The sequence below is a fragment of the Podarcis tiliguerta genome (genome assembly GCF_965153285.1).
Source record: "Podarcis tiliguerta genome assembly, chromosome: W".
In the NCBI taxonomy this organism is placed as follows: Eukaryota; Metazoa; Chordata; class Lepidosauria; order Squamata; family Lacertidae; genus Podarcis; species Podarcis tiliguerta.
This window is the reverse complement of record NC_139552.1, coordinates 11860186-11879250: the sequence shown is the minus strand read 5'-3', so window position 1 is coordinate 11879250 and position 19065 is coordinate 11860186. Positions and strand designations below refer to the sequence as shown.

At 42.3% G+C, this 19065-nt stretch overlaps 2 protein-coding genes across 2 annotated transcripts in view; one reads left to right on the top strand and one right to left on the bottom strand.

Annotated features, from left to right (window-relative positions):
- Positions 1-19065, top strand: part of LOC310668861 (ubiquitin-conjugating enzyme E2 A) — a 420054-nt gene that overhangs the window by 77239 nt on the left and 323750 nt on the right. The gene's annotated exons all lie outside the window — the stretch shown is intronic.
- On the bottom strand, positions 14865-15680 carry LOC310668865 (large ribosomal subunit protein mL41-like). The gene has a single exon (XM_083422226.1). It carries the CDS (start codon positions 15583-15585, stop codon positions 15178-15180), a length of 408 nt encoding a protein of 135 aa, XP_083278352.1. The 5' UTR covers positions 15586-15680; the 3' UTR covers positions 14865-15177.

The following is a 19065-nucleotide window of genomic DNA, read 5'->3' as shown; positions in this document are numbered from 1 at the left end:
CTGTGGTTAAGATGAATGTATTGCCAAAGATGTTGTTTTTGTTTCAAGCCCTTCCAATTATTGACAATGTGAAATGTTTTAAAGAATGGCAGAAAGTTCTATCTAGATTTATCTGGCAGGGGGGAAAACCCAGAATTAAGTATAAATTACTAATGGATTCAAAAGATAGAGGGGGATTCTCCTTGCCAGATTTGAAGATCTGTTTCGAAGCAGCAGCTCTGTGCTGGATTAAGGAATGGATACAACTAGAGTATGCTGATGTTTTAGATTTGGAGGGATTTGACAATGTGTTTGGATGGCATGCATATTTATGGTATGACAAGGTAAAGGCCCATAACGGTTTTAAAAACCATGTAATTAGGAAATCTCTATATAATGTTTGGATGAAATACAAAGATCTTTTAGATAGGAAAACACCCAGATGGCTTTCGCCAATGGAGGCAAAGGCCCAGAAAAAATTAAATATGGAGACCAAGTGGTTGAGATATGAAAACCTGTTATTGGAAGATAAAGAAGGATTTAAATTAAAACCATTTGATCAAATTAAAGATAAAATAGATTGGCTACATTAACACCAGATTAATGAATTGTATAAATTAGATACGAAAAATGGTTTTGCTTCGGAAAAAACTAAGTTGGAAACAGAGCTGTTGGACTCTAAAGTTAAAAATCTGTCTAAAATGTATAATTGATTGTTGGAATGGCATACAAAGGATGAGCAAGTTAAATCAGTGATGATAGATTAGGCAAGAGATGTGGGACACAACATAATGTTTGAAGACTGGGAAAGGTTGTGCAGGAAGGGGGTCAAGTTCACTGCATGTACGGTGTTAAAGGAAAATATTATGAAAATGATGTATAGATGGTACTTAACCCCAGTAAAATTGTCAAAGATAGAATAACTTCCTCAGGAGCCTTTGCTCCTCTCAGCAAGTCAAACAGTGGCTGCAACTGTGCGGTGGATAATTTATAATATGGTCTGATCCAGTTAATGTGTCCTAGAATCTGCTGTAAGCTTGCCAGCGTTAGTGGCTGAGGAAATTCCAACTGAGGGCGAACAGGGGCAGAATAGGTAGAGAGGATTTTGTGTCCTAGATATAAATAAGGATACTGGTGTTGGACTTTTTCGGGTGCAATTAATAATCCACTGTGCCCTAGGATCTGGGAAAGACCCTCTATATGTGATTCTGCCCCAACCTTTCCCCCAATAAGCAAATCATCTGTGAAATGATAGACCAACAGCTCAGGGTATTTGTCCTGGAAAGGTTGCAGGGCTTGATCTACAAAGTACTGGCACAAGGTCGGACTGTTAAACATACCCTGTGGCAGTACCTTCCACTGATATATTTTTGCTGGGCGTTCATTGTTTAGCACAGGAATGATGAAAGCAAACTTTTCCCTGTCAGTGCTGGCTAGCAGTATGGTGAAAAAACAATCTTTTAAATCTACAATGCACAAATGATATGAGGAAGGGATCAAGTTGAGATTAGGCAAGCCAAATTGCAGAGGACCCATAGGTTGTATGCATTGATTGATGCTCCAAAGGTCATGCAGAAGCCTCCAATGGCCAGAGCGTTTTTTATTGACGAAAACTGGAGAATTCCAAGCACTAACGGAGACCTCTATATGCTGGGAAGCAAGTTGCTCCACCACCGGGGCATGCAAAATTTCTAATTTCTTCACTGATAGCGGCCACTGCTCAGCCCAGACAGGTTCAGATGTTAGCCACCTTAAAGGCAGCACTGTGGGTGTGTGGGTGTGGGTGTGTGTCAGACATTAATTTCAAGTGTTGCGTCCAATTTTTGCAACAAATCTCTGCCCCAGATGTTCAAATGCACAGGGAGTACAAAAGGACGTATAGTTGCAATTTTGCAACCGTCTTGTGTATGTACTGTGACCCAAGACAAGCTCTGTCACCCTGGCTGGCTTCCCCCCACGCCCCAAAGCTCCTTGTTAAGAGCGGTTGTTGGCCAGGCCACTCTGCTGCAGAGATCACCATAACGTCTGCACCAGTATCCAAAAGCCCTGAAAAGCAATTCCATTCAGGGTCAGCTCTAGCTTGGGCTTTTCTTGCATGATAGGTATTGCCAGAGCAACCAAGGGAGAATCAGGGAGGATGGAGTTAATCTCTCCCTCAGCGCAGCATGTGTTTGCTGCGGCAGACGCAGCAACAGGAAGTAAAACTAGCTGTGCCACAGCCTGTCCTTTAGACAGAGACTGAGGAAGCCGAGTCCAGATTTGCACATTAAGAGCTTCTCTGCACTCAGCTTCAATCAGATCAGGAATCACAAAAAATCCCTGCTTCCCTGCCTGGGACTTTGGGAGAATTAAACCCACTGTCCCTGCAGGTAAGGGTCCTTTGACTTGAGTGGGGACATTATGGACATTTGCTCTCTCCGCCTGACCATTGGTTTTGGGGTGCCTCGTTGTCGTGAAGCTCACCTCTACTTGCAGCAAACTCATGAACTTGAGCCAAAACCGTGAGGTGAATTGGGTCCCCCTGTCCGAAATCACCTTAGAAGGGACCCCATGCAACCTAAACACATGCTCTATGAACAGCTTGGCTGTTTCCTCCGCCGTCACTGCATGTGAGCACGCCACAAAATGACACATCTTGGTTAGGCGATCCACCACCACCATGACTGCTGTTTTCCCCTTAGACCTGGGCAGGTCAGTGATGAAATCTACCGATACCACCTCCCATGGCCTCCCTGGTGTGGGCAAAGGCTCCAAAAACCCTGCTGGAGCAGCCCTCTCCCCTTTGGCCCTCTGGCAGGTGTCACACCCTCTTACATATTCCCTCACGTCCTCCCTCACTTTAGGCCACCAAAATTCCCTAGTAACCAACAACATGGTTTTGTGTTGCCCAAAATGTCATGCCGTGGAGCTGTCATGAAGTTGCTTGAGGACTCTGCCCCTTAGGGATTCACCTGGAATATACAATGCCCCCCGATAGAACAGAAGCCCCCCTTTTCCCTCAAAACCTCCCTCAGCTCCCCCTTTTTCCTTAGCTCGTCCATCTTCCGCCATGCAAAGGCATCGTCTCTGATCAATTGCATCAGTTCATCGTCCTTCACCAATGCCCCCCCACAAGTCCACCTTTTCTCGGGAAACATGAGCCTGGCTACAGGAGGTCCTTCTTCCACCAGGTACTCTGGTTTGCGAGATAGCGCATCTGCCCTCACGTTCTACTCCCCTGGCACATACTGAATCCTAAAGTTGAAGTTGGCAAAAAACTCCGCCCAGCGTATCTGCCTTTGGCACAGCACACGTGCCGTGCGCCAGTACTCCAGGTTCTTGTGATCCGTGCACACCTGTATCTGGTGCCTCGCACCAATCAAGAAGTGTCTCCATTGCTTGAACGCAGCCACAATAGCAAGCAATTCTTTGTCGTAAATACTGTAGTTTGGCTCCGACTTCTTCAGCTTCTGGGAGAAAAAGGCACACAGCAGCCAATCCCCCTTGCCATCTTGCTGCATCAGTACCACTCCGATGGCCCGGTTAGAAGCATCAGTTTCCACCCGCAGCGGCAGGTCGGGGTTGACGTGCAGTAGCTGCTCCTCGGATGCAATAACCTTCTTAAGAAGGGTAAAAAGAGAGAAACAAAGATAGTTGCACAGCAACCGGCTAAGGAGGTCTCGCCAAGGCCGACTCCAGTAGCAAGCGGGAAAGCAGAAGTAACAATTCAGTCCCTGGATAACCAACTATTTAGCAAACCCGATACTGCGGAAGTAGAGGCCTCTACCTATGAAGGCAATAAAACACTTAGCAAATCGAACAGCAGGGAAGAGGAAGCGTGCAGTATAGATGATACCCCCCTTCAGTCCTGGCAAGCCTCCAGTCAGGAAAGAGATTGGAATTTGATCCTAAATCCCCTAAAATTGGTATTCACGAACTTCCCGAAGCCTAAGGGCTTCCTTACAGGGAAACAACGAATAATGAACTTTGTATCTAGCCTAAATGACATGCTGCCAGGAATGGTTAATTCTAATGATATCACCTCGGTGGAATATCTACATTATGATGGTCACTCAGTGAGAGCACTGACCACTTTTAGGGATCAGAACCTGGCCAAGTTTATTTTTAGGTCAAGACCTGCCCTTTTAAAAGCACGGATAATAATACTTAGGCTCTTTGAAAATAAGGCTCCTTTGAGCCCCCTTTTGAAAACTAAGCAGGCAAATCTTAGAAAGGGGAAACAACTCTCAAAATTCTGGCCTGACAAACAGAATCCCACAATGCCTTGTGAGCAAAGGTGAGGATTTCCCTACTATGGAAGAAAATATCCTAATTGACCAATTCTGGATGTTCCCACCATTAATACAAACTGACATCTTGGGAAGACTAGACAAGCTAAGAGATAAGCTGGCCGAGAGAGCTTCAGGCAACGAGGTTATTAAGGGGGACCAAAAAAAGACCACAACACGTAACCTTCAGATTAAAGCGGAGATTAACTTTCCACCAAGAGAGATTGTGCCACCCTTCAAGGAGAGCACTCAACTATCCCCCCGAAGGAGAAATATCCCTAAGGTGACCCTACCAGACGTATGGGACAAAATGAGATACCTAGATGAATCAGAATTGGGCCAAAATCAGGCCGCAATAGAATATCCACAGAAGGAATTTATGCATAATAAAGATCCGGTGTTCACAAACGTGAGCACTTTGCATCCACCTATTGAAATCATAGAGCGGCTGGATAGCCCACCATTCAAAGACGATAGGCGACCGATACACAAAGCGACAAACCCTAAAAGTACGTTAGCTAATAATTGACAAAGACTCGACTATGAAAAAGCCAATCTTAAATTCTTTTTTTTTATATATAAATAATTTTTATTAATTTATAACAAAACAGAACAAAACAAAACATACATTATTTTCACATTTCACGTTTCAATTTCCAAGTCTTTGATTTTGGACTTCTTTCAGCTTTTCCGTAAATCTTTCGTAGTCCCTATTAATTTCCGCATTTCCTTTTTTACCATTGTCATTGGTTATATTTTTCCCTCTCCTTCCTTTTAACAATGTCTCTCATATATTCACAGTGCTCTTTTAAAACCTTCTAGCGTTATCTGACCATCACTTATACTCTCCAGATACTTAACAAATTTCCCCCAGTTTTCTGTAAACTTTTGGTCTCTTAAGTATCTAATCTTTCCAGTCATCTTATCCAGTTCAGCATAGTCTAACAACTTAGACCTCCAATCTTCTATTGTCGGTATTTCCTGTTGTTTCCATTTTTGTGCCAGTAACACTCTTGCTGCAGTCACTGCATATTGGAGAAATTTACTGTCCTTTCTCTTAATTTCCTTTCCCAAAATACCTAACAGAAAGACCTCTGGCTTCTTTGTAAAAGTATATTTCAAAATCTTCTTCAACTCATTATATATCATTTCCCAGAAGTCTTTCACTATCTTGCATTCCCACCACATATGGTAAAAAGAGCCCTCTTTTTCTTTACATTTCCAACACTTATTACAGGTCTTATACATTTTTGCCAATTTTACCGGTGTAATATACCACCTATAGAACATTTTCATCACATTCTCTTTTAATGCCATACATGCTGTAAATTTTAAGTTCTCCTTCCATAGTTTTTCCCACTCTTCAAACTGTATATTATAACCAAAGTCTCTGGCCCAACGTATCATAACCGACTTTACTTCTTCGTCTTTTAGATTCCATTCTAACAACAAATTATACATTTTTGACAGAATTTTAGCCTCCTTATTTACTATTTCTGACTGGAATGTTGAGTCTTTATCTGCATAGCCCCATTCTCTTGCATCTTTCCTAAACATTTCATTTACCTGGTAATAATGCAACCAATCATATACATGCTTTTTAACTTGTTCATATGGTTTCACTTTCCATTTTCCTCCTTCTTTCACTAACAATTGGCTATATGTTGCCCAATCACCTCTCTTATTGGTTTTCTTTACACTCATAACCTCTAATGGTGATAACCAGTGTGGTACTTTAGGTTCCAATAGGTTTTTATACCTATCCCAAACTTCAATTAATGGACCCCGGAAGATGTGGTCCCCAAAACCTTTATGTACTTTTTTCTTATCTTTCCACAAGTACACGTGCCAACCAAATCTATTATCATATCCTTCTAAGTCTAACAGTTCCTTGTTCTCTAGTTTTATCCATTCTTTCAACCAGCAAAGACATGATGCCTCATAGTATAATTTCAAATCGGGCAGGGCAAAGCCTCCTCTTTGTCTTGTATCTGTTAAAAGTTTAAATTGTATTCTCGGCTTTTTGCCCTGCCATATATATCTTGAAATTGTTCTTTGCCATTCTTTAAACAGACTAATCCCCTTAATTATAGGGATAGCCTGGAACAGAAACAACATTCTTGGCAACACATTCATCTTGATTATAGATATTCTTCCCCAAAATGAGAATTTCATTCTTCCCCACACTTCCAGGTCCTTCTTAATTGCATTCCACACTGGTACATAGTTGTTTTGGAATAAATCAATATTTTTCGGAGTTAGCCATATTCCCAAGTATTTCACCTTTTTAACCGTTTCTATTTCAATTTGTTGTTGCATTGTTTCGATTGCACTTTGGTCCATATTCTTTACAATCATTTTAGTTTTTTTCTTGTTTAACTTGAAACCTGCCACTTCTCCGAACTTATCCATTTCCTCTATGACTTCTTTAGCCGTAATTGTTGGTTCTTCTATTGTTACCACCAGGTCATCTGCAAATGCTTTGATTTTGTATTCGTTTTGTCCTATCGTTACCCCTTTTATATTTTCATTTTGTCTTACTGAATTCAGAAGGACCTCTAACACCGTTATAAATAGTAGTGGTGAAAGTGGACATCCTTGTCTTGTTCCTTTAGAGATTTTCAATTCTTCTGTGATAACATTGTTTATTATGAGCTTAGCTCTCTGTTCTGTATAAATTGCCTTGATTCCATTAAAGAACTCTTCTCCGATTTCCATATGTTCTAAATTTCTCAACATAAAGTCCCAAGCTATATTATCAAATGCCTTTTCTGCATCTACGAACATCATCATAGCTTGTTTCTCAATCCTGACAGACAGATATTCCATTATATTGATTACATTTCTTATGTTATCTTTCATCTGCCTGCCTGGAAGGAAACCAGCTTGATCTTTATGAATATAGTCTTGTAGTATTCTTTTCAATCTCTTCGCAAGTATTCCTGCAAATATTTTGTAATCTGTGTTCAGCAGTGAGATCGGTCTGTAATTTTTAACTTGGGTTAAGTCTGAGTCCTGTTTTGGTAGAAATGTAATAAATGCTTCTTTCCAAGTTTCTGGGATGTCTCTTTCTTTTAAGATGTTATTCATGACTTCCTTCAACGGCGTTAGTACAATAGATTTCATTTCTTTATAGTATCCTGCGGTGAATCCATCTGGCCCTGGAGCTTTCCCCCTTTTCAGATCTTTAATAGCTTCCTTTACTTCCTCAGTTTCTATTGGGGTATTTAACCACTGTTTTTTCTCAGTCGGGATCTTTTGCACCTTTTTATCTTTTAAATATCTCTCTATTTTTCTCAGATTGTTTCTTTCTTTCTTCTTATATAGTCCTCTGTAATAATCCAGGAACCCTTTTCTAATCTCTTTCGGGTTGACTATCTCTTCTCCTTCAACCATAATTTTATTTATTGTGCTTTGTTCTTTCCTTTTTTTAATTTGCCAGGCCAACCATTTGCCAGATTTGTTCGCATGTTCAAAGTTATTTTGTCTCAGTCTTTTGATGTTCCACTCTACCTCTTTATTTATTATCATTGCAAATTGGCTTTGTAATATTTTAATGTTTTCTCTTGCCTTTCTATTGTTCGGATGCTTGATTAGTTTTTGTTTGTTGTCCATTATTTGCTTCAAAATTTCTTTTTTCCCTTTTCCCCTATTTTTATTCTTGATTGAATTCTGTTGAATGAAAAATCCTCTCATTACTGCTTTACTTGCATCCCAAACTACGTTTATTTTTGTGCCTTTATTACAATTGTCCACAAAGTATTCCGTCAATTTCTTCTGTGCTTTTTCTACAACTTCCTGGTCGTCTAATAGATAGTCATTCATCCTCCATCTGAAGGTTCTTTCCTTGTTTCCTTTCAGTTCAAATTTTATTGGGTTGTGGTCTGAAATCACCTTCGGTTGGATCTCAATTTGTTGGGTTCTTCGGGTGAGTTCTGTTGAAATCCAGATTTGGTCTATTCTAGACATTGACTGGTTCGGTTCCGAATAGTAAGTGAACTGTTTGTCCAATGGGTGTCTGAGTCTCCAAATATCTATCAAGTTCAAATTCTTCATCATCGGGAAAAAAGATTTCGGTAATTTCCCTTCTTTGCTTGCTCCATCTCTGAGTCTGTCCATCTCCAATGAAATCACCCCATTCATATCTCCCATTATTATTATTTTCTGATCCATATATTGAAACAGTTTTTCTTCCAAGATTTTTGTAGAACTCAGTCTTATTTCCATCAGGTGCATAGATCCCGACTATGATTAAATTTTCTCCTTGCCATTTGATTCGAACCACAATTATCCTTCCGTCTTCATCTTTAAATATTTGTTGGGCTTCGATTTTGTTGTTTATATAGATGACCACTCCTCTTTTCTTTTGTTTATCTGAAGATATAAATTCATTTCCCAATCTTTTATTAATCAATATCTTTTTCTGTCTTCTTGCCACATGTGTTTCTTGCAAACAAATTATATCTAAATGTTTCTTCTTCAAAAATTGTTCAATTCTGTTTCTCTTTTTTTTGTCATTCATTCCATTAATGTTCCAATTCCAAATTTTCAGCGCCATATCTTCCAAATTTTAATTTTAATAATTTTTAAATAATTTTATAATTTAGCTTCTTCTTCTTCCTCCTCTTCTTCTTCGTCTGTCTTCTTCCCCTTCTCTTTTTCTTCCTCTTCTTCTGATCTGCCTGATGCTCCTCCGTCAGCTCCTTTGTCTTCTTCTTTCTCCAATTTTAACTCCTTATATTTTCTCAGAAATTTCCCCATCTCTTCCGGGCTTGTCAATCTATGTCTTTTACCTCTGTATGCAAATGCTAACCCTTCCGGAAACTCCCATCTAAAATCAATCTTGTTTTTCTTCAGCGTTTGAACCAATGGTTTATAAGGGTCTCTTCGTTTAAGTAGTCTAATCGGAACATCTTTGAATATAATTATGTAATTCCCGTTTATGCTCAATCTTTTCTCTCTGTTCTTCTGCAAAATTGTATTCCTCATTTCTCTATCTTTAAATGTAATTAGGCAATCTCCCGTAAATCTCCTTGCTTTTGTTGATTTTACTCTCATTCTGAATGCACTTTGCACTGTTTTTGCCATCTCTTCGACTGGTATCTCTAACCACTGTGCTAATTCTGAAATCAGCTTATCTGTAATATTTTCTCCTTGTGTCTCTGGTACCGCTCTGAGTCTCAAATTCACTTCTCTCTGCCTGAGTTCATTCATAGCAATTAAATCCTTCATATCTTCCTGTGCTTTGCTTAACTCTCTCATCTCCATTTTCATTTTCTCTTCCTCCTTTCTGACATCTTTCATCTCTGATCTTGTCTTCTTCATTCCTTCTTCCAACGATTGTGTTCTTTTGGCCACCTCCTTCAATTGTCCTTTCAACTCATTTACTGTTTCATCAATTTTTTTATCCATTTTTCCAATTTTATTATCCACTTGCTCCAATTTTGATTCCAAATTTTTCTCACTCTGCTTAATTTCAGCAAACATTTTCAAAATCTCTGCTTTAAACTCTGTTTCCTGTTTGGACCCCTTTCTATCTGATGGTGTCCCCTCCATCCCTTTCTTTCCCAAATTAGACATTTTACTACGACAGTTTCACCCCCTTCTCCTTATTTTTGAATATTCCCACCAACCTCCCTTTTAAACCCTTTTTAATTTTCAACTTCAATAAACGCTTACTACGCCTTATCCGTGATCTATACGAAAACACCAGGGTGAGGGTAAGATGCGATCGATCAGGCCATTTAACTAAAGAAATTCAAACACACTACGGGGTTAAACAAGGATGTGTCTTCGCGCCAACGCTATTTAATTTCTATATCAACTCTCTAGCAGTAAATATGGTGAAAGAAAATGCACACTCTCCCAAACTGGCAGGTATGCCCCTTCCGGTGCTTCTGTATGCGGACGATGCAGTTCTACTCTCCTTTTCCTGCGTTGGCTTGAGGAAGCTATTGAGATCACTTGCTGACTATTGTCAAGCGGAACAACTATCAATAAATTACAGCAAATCTAAAATTATGGTGTTTTCAAAAAAAAAGAAGGAAACACAAATGGAGAATTAATGGACAACCTATTGACCAGGTAGCAACTTTCAAATACCTGGGAATAACTTTTCAGGAAAGTGTCTCGTGGCACCAACAGATGAAAAATGCCATTGCCAACGCAGGAAGGGCCAATAAAGCCCTCACAAGATTTTTTCACGGGAAAGGGGGTAAATACGTTCCGGCGGCCTCCCAGGTTTTTGCTGCAAAAATACTCCCACAACTCACTTATGGATCCCAGGTTTGCAGTTTTAAAAATTTTGCGCCTATGGAGACATTTCAAACAAAATTCTATCGGTGTTTATTGGGGATCCCCCCCTGTGTATCTAATATAGCTGTCCGCTTAGAAGTTGGACAACCACCCGTTAACGCACGGTTGTGGATTCTAAAGATACACTACTGGTTAAAACTTATTTTTCCCCCGGCCGGTTTGGCTCCTTTAACACTCTTAGACACCTTTCATTCTACCTGGAAAGCTTCCCTGTTTGAAAAGATAAGAAGCTTGGGATTCTCCCCGCAGATCTTGATAGCGGCAGGATATGAGAGAGCCAGAAGTCAAGTGCTCCAACGCATTAGGGACATAGAGCTGCAATGTCATATGGGCAGAATGGATAAACATGCCACAATTAGAGACTTTGGGAGAGGGTTCTCACCTGCAAATTATTTGGCTGATTTACAAATACCTAAGTACAGACACTCCTTTACCCTGGCCAGATTTAACGTTCTGCCCTCTGCCCTGCTGCTAGGCAGATATGAGGGCAAACCATATGAGTCACGTGTTTGCCCATGTGGCTCATCGGAAGTGGAAACAAGTCTGCATGTATTGCTGCACTGTAGTTACTACGAGGATCTACGCCTGACCTTTATTGCCCCAGTTCTACAAAAGCTTAAAAATGAACCAGAACTCCAACGTATGAGAGCCTTGGTAGAAGATAAAGTTCCTGAAATTACGATCAATGTTGCCAAATTCTGCGTAGCCGCTATTAGGCGCAGGAAACAAGAGCTTTCCAATGTCAATATGCAGGCAAATACTTAATTCCACTCATGCTGCCTAATTTTAAATTGCTGTTATGGCCTAATCTGTATTGAAATTGTCCTTTGTTTTTTCTGGTGTTATGTTTCGCTGACTAGCTGTACGAGTTAATCTGGTCTGTGACCGTTTAATAAAATTTGATTTTGAACCTTCTTAAGCCTCTCAAATCCCTCTTGTGCCGCTTCAGTCCACATAAACTTCTTCTTCCCACTAAGGCAGTCCGTTATGGGCACCGTCAACTGCGCAAAGTTTTTGATGAACTTCCTGTAGAAGTTGCTGAAACCCAGGAATCGTTGAACATCCTTCCTGGTCTTTGGGCTTTTCCATTCCACCACAGCCTTCACCTTCTCAGGATCCATTGCCAGACCCTTATCCGATAACCTGTAGCCCAGGAACTCGACCTCCTTCGTGTGGAACTGGCACTTCTCCAGCTTCACCCACAGGTGATGTTCCTTTAGCTTGCTCAGGACTTTACGCACGTCCTTCACGTGCTGCCTTTCGTTGTCAGAAAATACCAGAATATCATCCAAAAAACAAATGCAGTTACGATACAACAGCAGCCCCAGCATGTGGTGCATGAAAGCCTGGAAGCACGGGCTTCCACATTGCAAGCCGAAAGGCATGACGAGATATTCGAACGCCCCCAGCGGGGTAAACATGGTGGTTTTCCACTCGTTGCCCTCTCGCACCCTGATGAGATTCTACGTCCCCCGGAGGTCCAGCTTAGTAAAAAATTTCCCCTTCTGCACTCTCGCCAAAACGTCGTCGATTCTCGGCATGGGGAAGGCCACGGGTTACGTCAAGGAGTTGAGAATTCTGAAATCCACTACAAGTCTCTTCTCGCTCGTAGCTTTCTTGTCCACAAAGAACACCAGACTGCCACCCACAGCTTTGGATTCCCTGATGAATCCCCTTTTAAAGTTTTTGTCGATAAAGTCTTTCCACTCCCGCATCTCTTGATCAGACATGGAATACAGCTTCCCCACTGGCAGCTTGGCCCCCGGGACCAGGTTAATCTGGCAATCGTATGGCCAGTGCGGCGGTAACACTTCCTCCAAGTCTCGGTATTGCGGAGGGATTCCGCCTTTCCTTCCCATGCACGTTGCCGCCATCTTGGCCCCCCTGACTCAAGGGAAGTAATAGCGCCACTGTATTCTGCTCTGGTCAGACCTCACCTGGAGTACTGTGTCCAGTTCTGGGCACCACAGTTCAAGAAGGACACTGACAAACTGGAACGTGTCCAGAGGAGGGCAACCAAAATGGTCAAAGGCCTGGAAACGATGCCTTATGAGGAACGACTAAGGGAGCTGGGCATGTTTAGCCTGGAGAAGAGGAGGTTAAGGGGTGATATGATAGCCATGTTCAAATATATAAAAGGATGTCACATAGAGGAGGGAGAAAGGTTGTTTTCTGCTGCTCCAGAGAAGCGGACACAGAGCAATGGATCCAAACTACAAGAAAGAAGATTCCACCTAAACATTAGGAAGAACTTCCTGACAGTAAGAGCTGTTCGACAGTGGAATTTGCTGCCAAGGAGTGTGGTGGAGTCTCCTTCTTTGGAGGTCTTTAAGCAGAGGCTTGACAACCATATGTCAGGAGTGCTCTGATGGCGTTTCCTGCTTGGCAGGGGGTTGGACTCGATGGCCCTTGTGGTCTCTTCCAACTCTATGATTCTATGATTCTAAGGTTCCCCTACTCCCAGGCAATTCTCCAAACAGTGTGCCGACCCGAAAGTCAGGGACCGCTGGTGCCAGGAAACCACCGGATCATGTAAGGCCAACCAACTCATACCCAGAATAATGGGCGGACCAGCCAACATGGGTAAGTGGAAAGCAATGGTCTTGGAGTGCGTGGAAATCTGCATCCTCATGGGAGGAGTCTAATGGGTCAATTCCCCTCCCAAAAGTTCCCTTCCATCAATAGTGGTCACTTGCAGAGGAAAATCCAAAGGCCGAAGGTGCAATTGGTGCTGCGCAGCAAAATCCCTGCTGAAGAAATTGGCACTGGCTCCTGAGTCCACTAGAGCATGGACCTCCATCACGTGGCCATTTGGGAGCTCCAGCAACACCCTCACCACTATGCCCGGTTTGGAGTGCCCTGGTCAGGGCTCTTCGCTGCTGCTACTACCTGGCTGTTGCCCCGGTTCACCACCAGCCAGGCCCTCCCGTTTCCCTGCACCTGGGGCACTTCCTCTTCTCCCTGTGGCGTAGCCCCCACCATTCCCTGCCAGTTACGACGCTCCGGACACACTCTGGCAAAGAGTCCTGGCTTCTGGAATAAAAAACATTTCTTGGCCGCCTGCCAGTCCTTTCCCTCCTTCTTGCTCGGCAGTTGGGCCTTTGAATGTTCCTGCGCGCGGGCCGAGTCAATTTCCATGGGCTCTGGCTGACTTTGACCTTCAGTAGCCTCTGCCGGCATCTCAAGAATGCGTTCTCCATGGAAACGCCGCCCTCTGCTCTGCCTTCTCTCCAGCAAATGGGCTTCCTGTCTGAGACCCACTGCTAAAGCAGCCTTGGTTAGCGCGTCCATATCTTGGGGTTGAGGCCCTCTGGCAAGCTCAACTTTCACTTCAGAATTCAGCCCGGCCTTAAACAGAGCCTGCACTGGTTATGAACTCAAATCCCACCCCAGCTTGTGGACCAGCATTGCGAACTGGAACCAGTAACTGCACACAGTCAAATTTCCTTGCTTCAAAGCCAAGAGCTCCTGCTGAGTCATATCAACTTGACTCTCATGTGTAAACATGACATCCATTGCCTCAAAGAACTTTGTCAAGTCCCGAAGAGCATCGTTATTAGCTGCTATCAGTGGCCTGACCCAATCTCTAGCCAGGCCCGATAAGTGGCTAATTAGAAAAGCAACTTTCTGCGCATCATTAGCAAAATCAGCCCCCTGCAGTTCTAGGGCATATTTCATCTCCGTTTTAAATCCCAAATATTCCTGAGGATCCCCGTTAAATTTACCCACCAGCGTAGGCATTTTTCTTCCCAGCAGGTCCCCTCTCGCTTCTCTTTGATGCGCTCGACTCTCCTCCAATCTGACATGCAGTTCCTCTGCCCGAGCCTCCAGACCGGCGTTGCGTTGCTGTAAATCAGCCAGTTGCTTCTCCATTGCTCTTATCTGCTCTCTCCTACTAGCACCCGGCATATGAGTCTCTGCAAGCTGTCAGGGATGACTGGTGAGTGCTAGCAGAGATAAGAGTCCGGAAATCCAGCCATATTTACAAGATTTATTGGTTTCTTCTTGCTATTTACAAAGAGCTCTGAGAGTCAGCCTGCATCATGTTGAGTCAGTTGCAGAGACTGAATCAGCTTTTGATTTCTTCCAGCATATCCACTTCCTGAACCCAACCCCCTTCCTTCCTCTGTTACGAGGGTGGCTGGGCCCCGGAAGTGGCTCCCCACTCTCTGATTCATTGCTTCCTGACAGCCCTTTGTCACCCTCCTTGTCCAAGGAAGTACAGCTGCTAAGTAACGGAGGCTTAACTCTGTAAGTCCCCATTCTCTCCCCCTTCTCTGCCTCCGATTCCCTGACATGTGTGATGTATCCCTTATAGTTTTACAACACAGCAGCTGGCAAAATTGCGGTGCTCCTCTGGCTTTCTACATTCCTTGCTTGCTCACCCAGCCCTCTGAGATGACTCAAGCATCAATGAAAAGAACGCAGGAACTTCTTGAAGATACCCCAGAGTTTCCACTTAGTTCCAATCTTTTGGCGTCTTGCTCCTTTTAAGAGCTGAAATGTTTTGCGAAGAGTGAATATTTCGTGTTTTTAAAAAACTTTTCTTTAAATTTTTGTTGCTTAATAAATGTGTGGAAGTTACACCAGCTTTCCTTCCACTTGCAATGCCATCCTAGCGCACAAAGTTCTTGGGGAAGAGCTGAAAGAGTTTGCCTTCCTGGGTCGGCTCGAAGCCGTACTTCTCCAGCTGCTGCCGGCTGAAGGTAGAGGCCTTGACGTCCTTCTCAATCTTGGAGGCGACCATCTGTTGGAAGAGGGCGCGGGCCGTGAGGGGCTGCTCACTGCTGGCGGGGGCCCGGTAGGAAACGTAAGGCCTCAGCTTGAAGCCGCTCAGGTCCGGCACCACCAGGCATGGCACCTTCTCCGGCACCAGCTTAAACTTCTGGCTGCACGTTAGGTAGCCCAAGGGGTGTGCACCGCAGCTCTTGTAGAAACTGTGCGGGCCCCGCTTGCTCATCCAGGCGGCCGTGCGGTCTGTGCCACGCACCAGGCCCCGCATCACTTCGCTCAACAGCCCCATGAATAGATAGGCAGGTGCTTGCTAAGGAGAAATGAAAGGACCTGAGCCTCGTTGATCTCTGGCCTACTTTACCTCACAGCACTACTCCCCCTTCTCTCAGGCACACAATGCCGCTTGTTCTCATTGGCTAATAAGCGCATAACCAATCGCTGTCTTCCATATTTTCATTTCACCAATTAGAGGATTGGAGGGGAGGTCCAATTCTCTGACAGATTATTGGAGGGGAGGCCAATCAGAGTCAAAATTTACTTAAAAGGGTCTCGGTCTGGAGGTTTCTAGGAGGGAGGGGACGCACAAGGATTATAACCTTAAGGATGATCGCCATTTTGATTGGCCAATGTGACTGCTCTACTTGGGCTGATGGGAAATGTAGTCCAAAAAAAGTCAGAGAGTGCACAAGCTTGGGAAAGGTAACTGTAGTATGAAACCTTCTAGACGGAAATGACGTTAAAACCACCAAAAGGAAGTAACCCCTCCTGACCTCCCCTGTGAACTTTGCCCCTTGACATCACCCCCGCCTGCAGGGTTCTCTCCTCAGGGAAAAGAACCATTAGCACCTCCTCCCCTTACCCCCACCTTTCCATTCTCCCCTCCCCAGAGGCTGCCTTGGCTGCCTTTGGAGACCCGGCCATGGAGAGCGATGACATCTGCTCCTCCCCTCCGCAGGTACGTGGCCTCCTCCCTCAGTGTGGCGCCCTTGTAAGGGCTTCGTTTCCCTTCCCGGGCTTCCTCCCACCCTCTGCACCTGCACGGCTTTAAAGGGCACCCTTGAGAGAGCGGAGGGGGGCAGCCGTCATTGAGATTGTGGTAGTTGTTATTTAGGAGCATTGGACCGGGGGAAATCTGCGTTCAAATCCTCACTCAGCCGTAGCCGCTCAATTGGGTGTCCTTTGGCCAGTCGTTCTCTTTTAGCCTACCTCACATTGTTGTTGTGGGGATAAAGTGTGCATGTGTTTGTTGGCTGAAAGGTGAGGGGAGATCACTAGTCATGGAAGTTATGTTTTTGTTGCTCCATTTATATCCTGCTTATTTCACAAGATTTGTTTGTAGTAAAATGAATGAGGCAATACAGTTAAAACATTTGAAATGACTGTTTAAAAGCATTGAAAAGATAATTGAAAACCATGGTAAGTTAAAAGGCAGATATCATTCCCTTCCTTTCAAGGAGTCCATGGTGACAGACACATCAATTAAAAGTTATAAAAACAGTTTAAAATATTCTCTGAACTAGTGATGCATGGGTTGCTATGAATAACATCATTCAGCCATAGGCATTTTTTCACATTTTTTTAAACTCCTCCTGAAAGTTAGCTACAGTACAAGGGAGACAGAAGCACCTCACCAGAGAGGGCATTCCACAAATAGGGAACTGCCACAGAGAAGGCCCTGCTATGGATCAATGCCAACCAGGCAGTCCCCAGTGGCAGTATAGTATACCTACAACTTATGCACATTTAACTTGTGCACATTCAGCTTTACATGTGTGGCAAAAAATTTTTTTGAATAGGGCATGGTGTTCCGCGAAAAATGACTTTGACAATCTTGCCTGCCATTGAACCCAATTTACAATTTTGGCTTTAGGCGAGATCGCTGGAACTAACTCCTATGTAAGATGCGGGCTTACTATACTACTGTATACAGTTTTCAGATTAAGAGACTTAATGCAAGTTACTGAATTGCTACTTAATGCAAGTTAATGAAGAGAAGCAGGAAAGGAAATTGCCTTCAGGTCCTGCTTTAAGATTTTCCTGGAGGCAAGCGCCCTAACTTAGTGCTATAAGAATAATAATATGCTGTTAAGAAATACAGATTTGTTGGATTTGGAAGGTTATGGCAATAGATTTGGTTGGCACGCGTATCTATGGTATAATAAAACAAAAATCCATAAAGGATTTGGTAATCACATATTTTGAAGATCTTTATATGAAGTATGGGACAGGTATAAAAACTTATTAGAACATAAAACACCATGGTGGTTATCTCCATTAGAAGCTATGAGTGTGAAAAAGATAAATATGAGTAAAAATTGGGTTACCTATGAGAAATTGTTGGGGGGAGGGGAGGAAATAAATGGAAAATGAAATCATATGAAGAAGTTAAAGAATATGTAAATGATTGGTTGCACTATCGCCAAGTCAATTAAATATATAAAGAGGCTTTAAAGGAAAAAGGATTTGATGATAAAAAAAATTGAAATAGAAATATTAAACAATGAATGTAAAACAATGTCTAAAATGTATAAAATACTGTTGGAATGGCATTTGAAAGATGAGGAAGTGAAATCGGTAATGATACATTGGGCAAAAGACTTTGGATATAATATACAGCTTGAAGAATGGGAAAGGTTGTGGAATGAAAGGATAAAATTTACAGCCTGTAATGCTTTGAAAGAGAATATGATGAAAATGATGTATAGATGGTATATTACACCAGTGAAATTAGCTAAAATGTATAAGACAAATAATAAATTTTGGAAATGTAAAGAAAAAGAAGGAACATTTTATCATATGCGGTGGGAATGTAAAAAAGTAAAGAACTTCTGGGAAATGATATATAATGAGATGAAAAAGATGTTGAAATATACATTCTTAAAAAAACCAGAAGCATTTTACTTGGTATTATAGGTCAGGACATTAATAGGCAAGATGTTAAATTATTTTTATATGCAACAACTGCGGCAAGAGTATTGTTAGCCCAGAAATGTAAACAAGAAGAAATTCTGATGAAAGAAGAATGGCAGACGAAGTTAATGGACTATGCAGAATTGGACAAAATGACAGGAAGGATTCGAAACCTGCGGGACCAGAGATTTACAGAAGATTGGAAGAGGTATATGAATTATTTGAAGAGCAACTGTAATCAACAAATTATGCTAGTAGGACTACAATAAGTTTTGTAAGGAGAAATAGACGAAGTGTTACAAAGTAGAAAATGATAGAGATATTGGTTATGAGTTTGAAATGTAATAAGGAAGATAAGAAATGCATACTGAGAGATTAGATTGGAAAATTTTCAGACAGGATTGATGGAAGTCAAAAATTTGATTAAGATGTAAAAGTATGTTTAATTACTGTTGAAAATGATATGTTTAAAAAACTAATAAAAGTTATATAATAATAATAATAATAATAATAATAATAATAATAATAATAATAATAATAATAATAATAATAATTTTTTATTTATATCCCACCCTCCCCAGCCAAAGCTGGGCTCGGAGAATGTGTGTTATATCCAATATTGCTTCTGTTCAGAATAGGTTCATTGAAATTGATGGGCATGACTAATGTAAGCATATTGATTTCAGTGGGTTCACTCTGAGTGGCTAGTTACAACCTTGTTGTTTGGTAGCAGAAGGTCTTAGGTTCAGTCCTTGGAATTTCCAGTTAGACTGAGAAGGTCTTTGGTCTGAAACTCCAGAGATCTGTTGCCACTTAGTGTAGACACTACTGAGCTGGGTGGACAGATGGCCTGACCTGG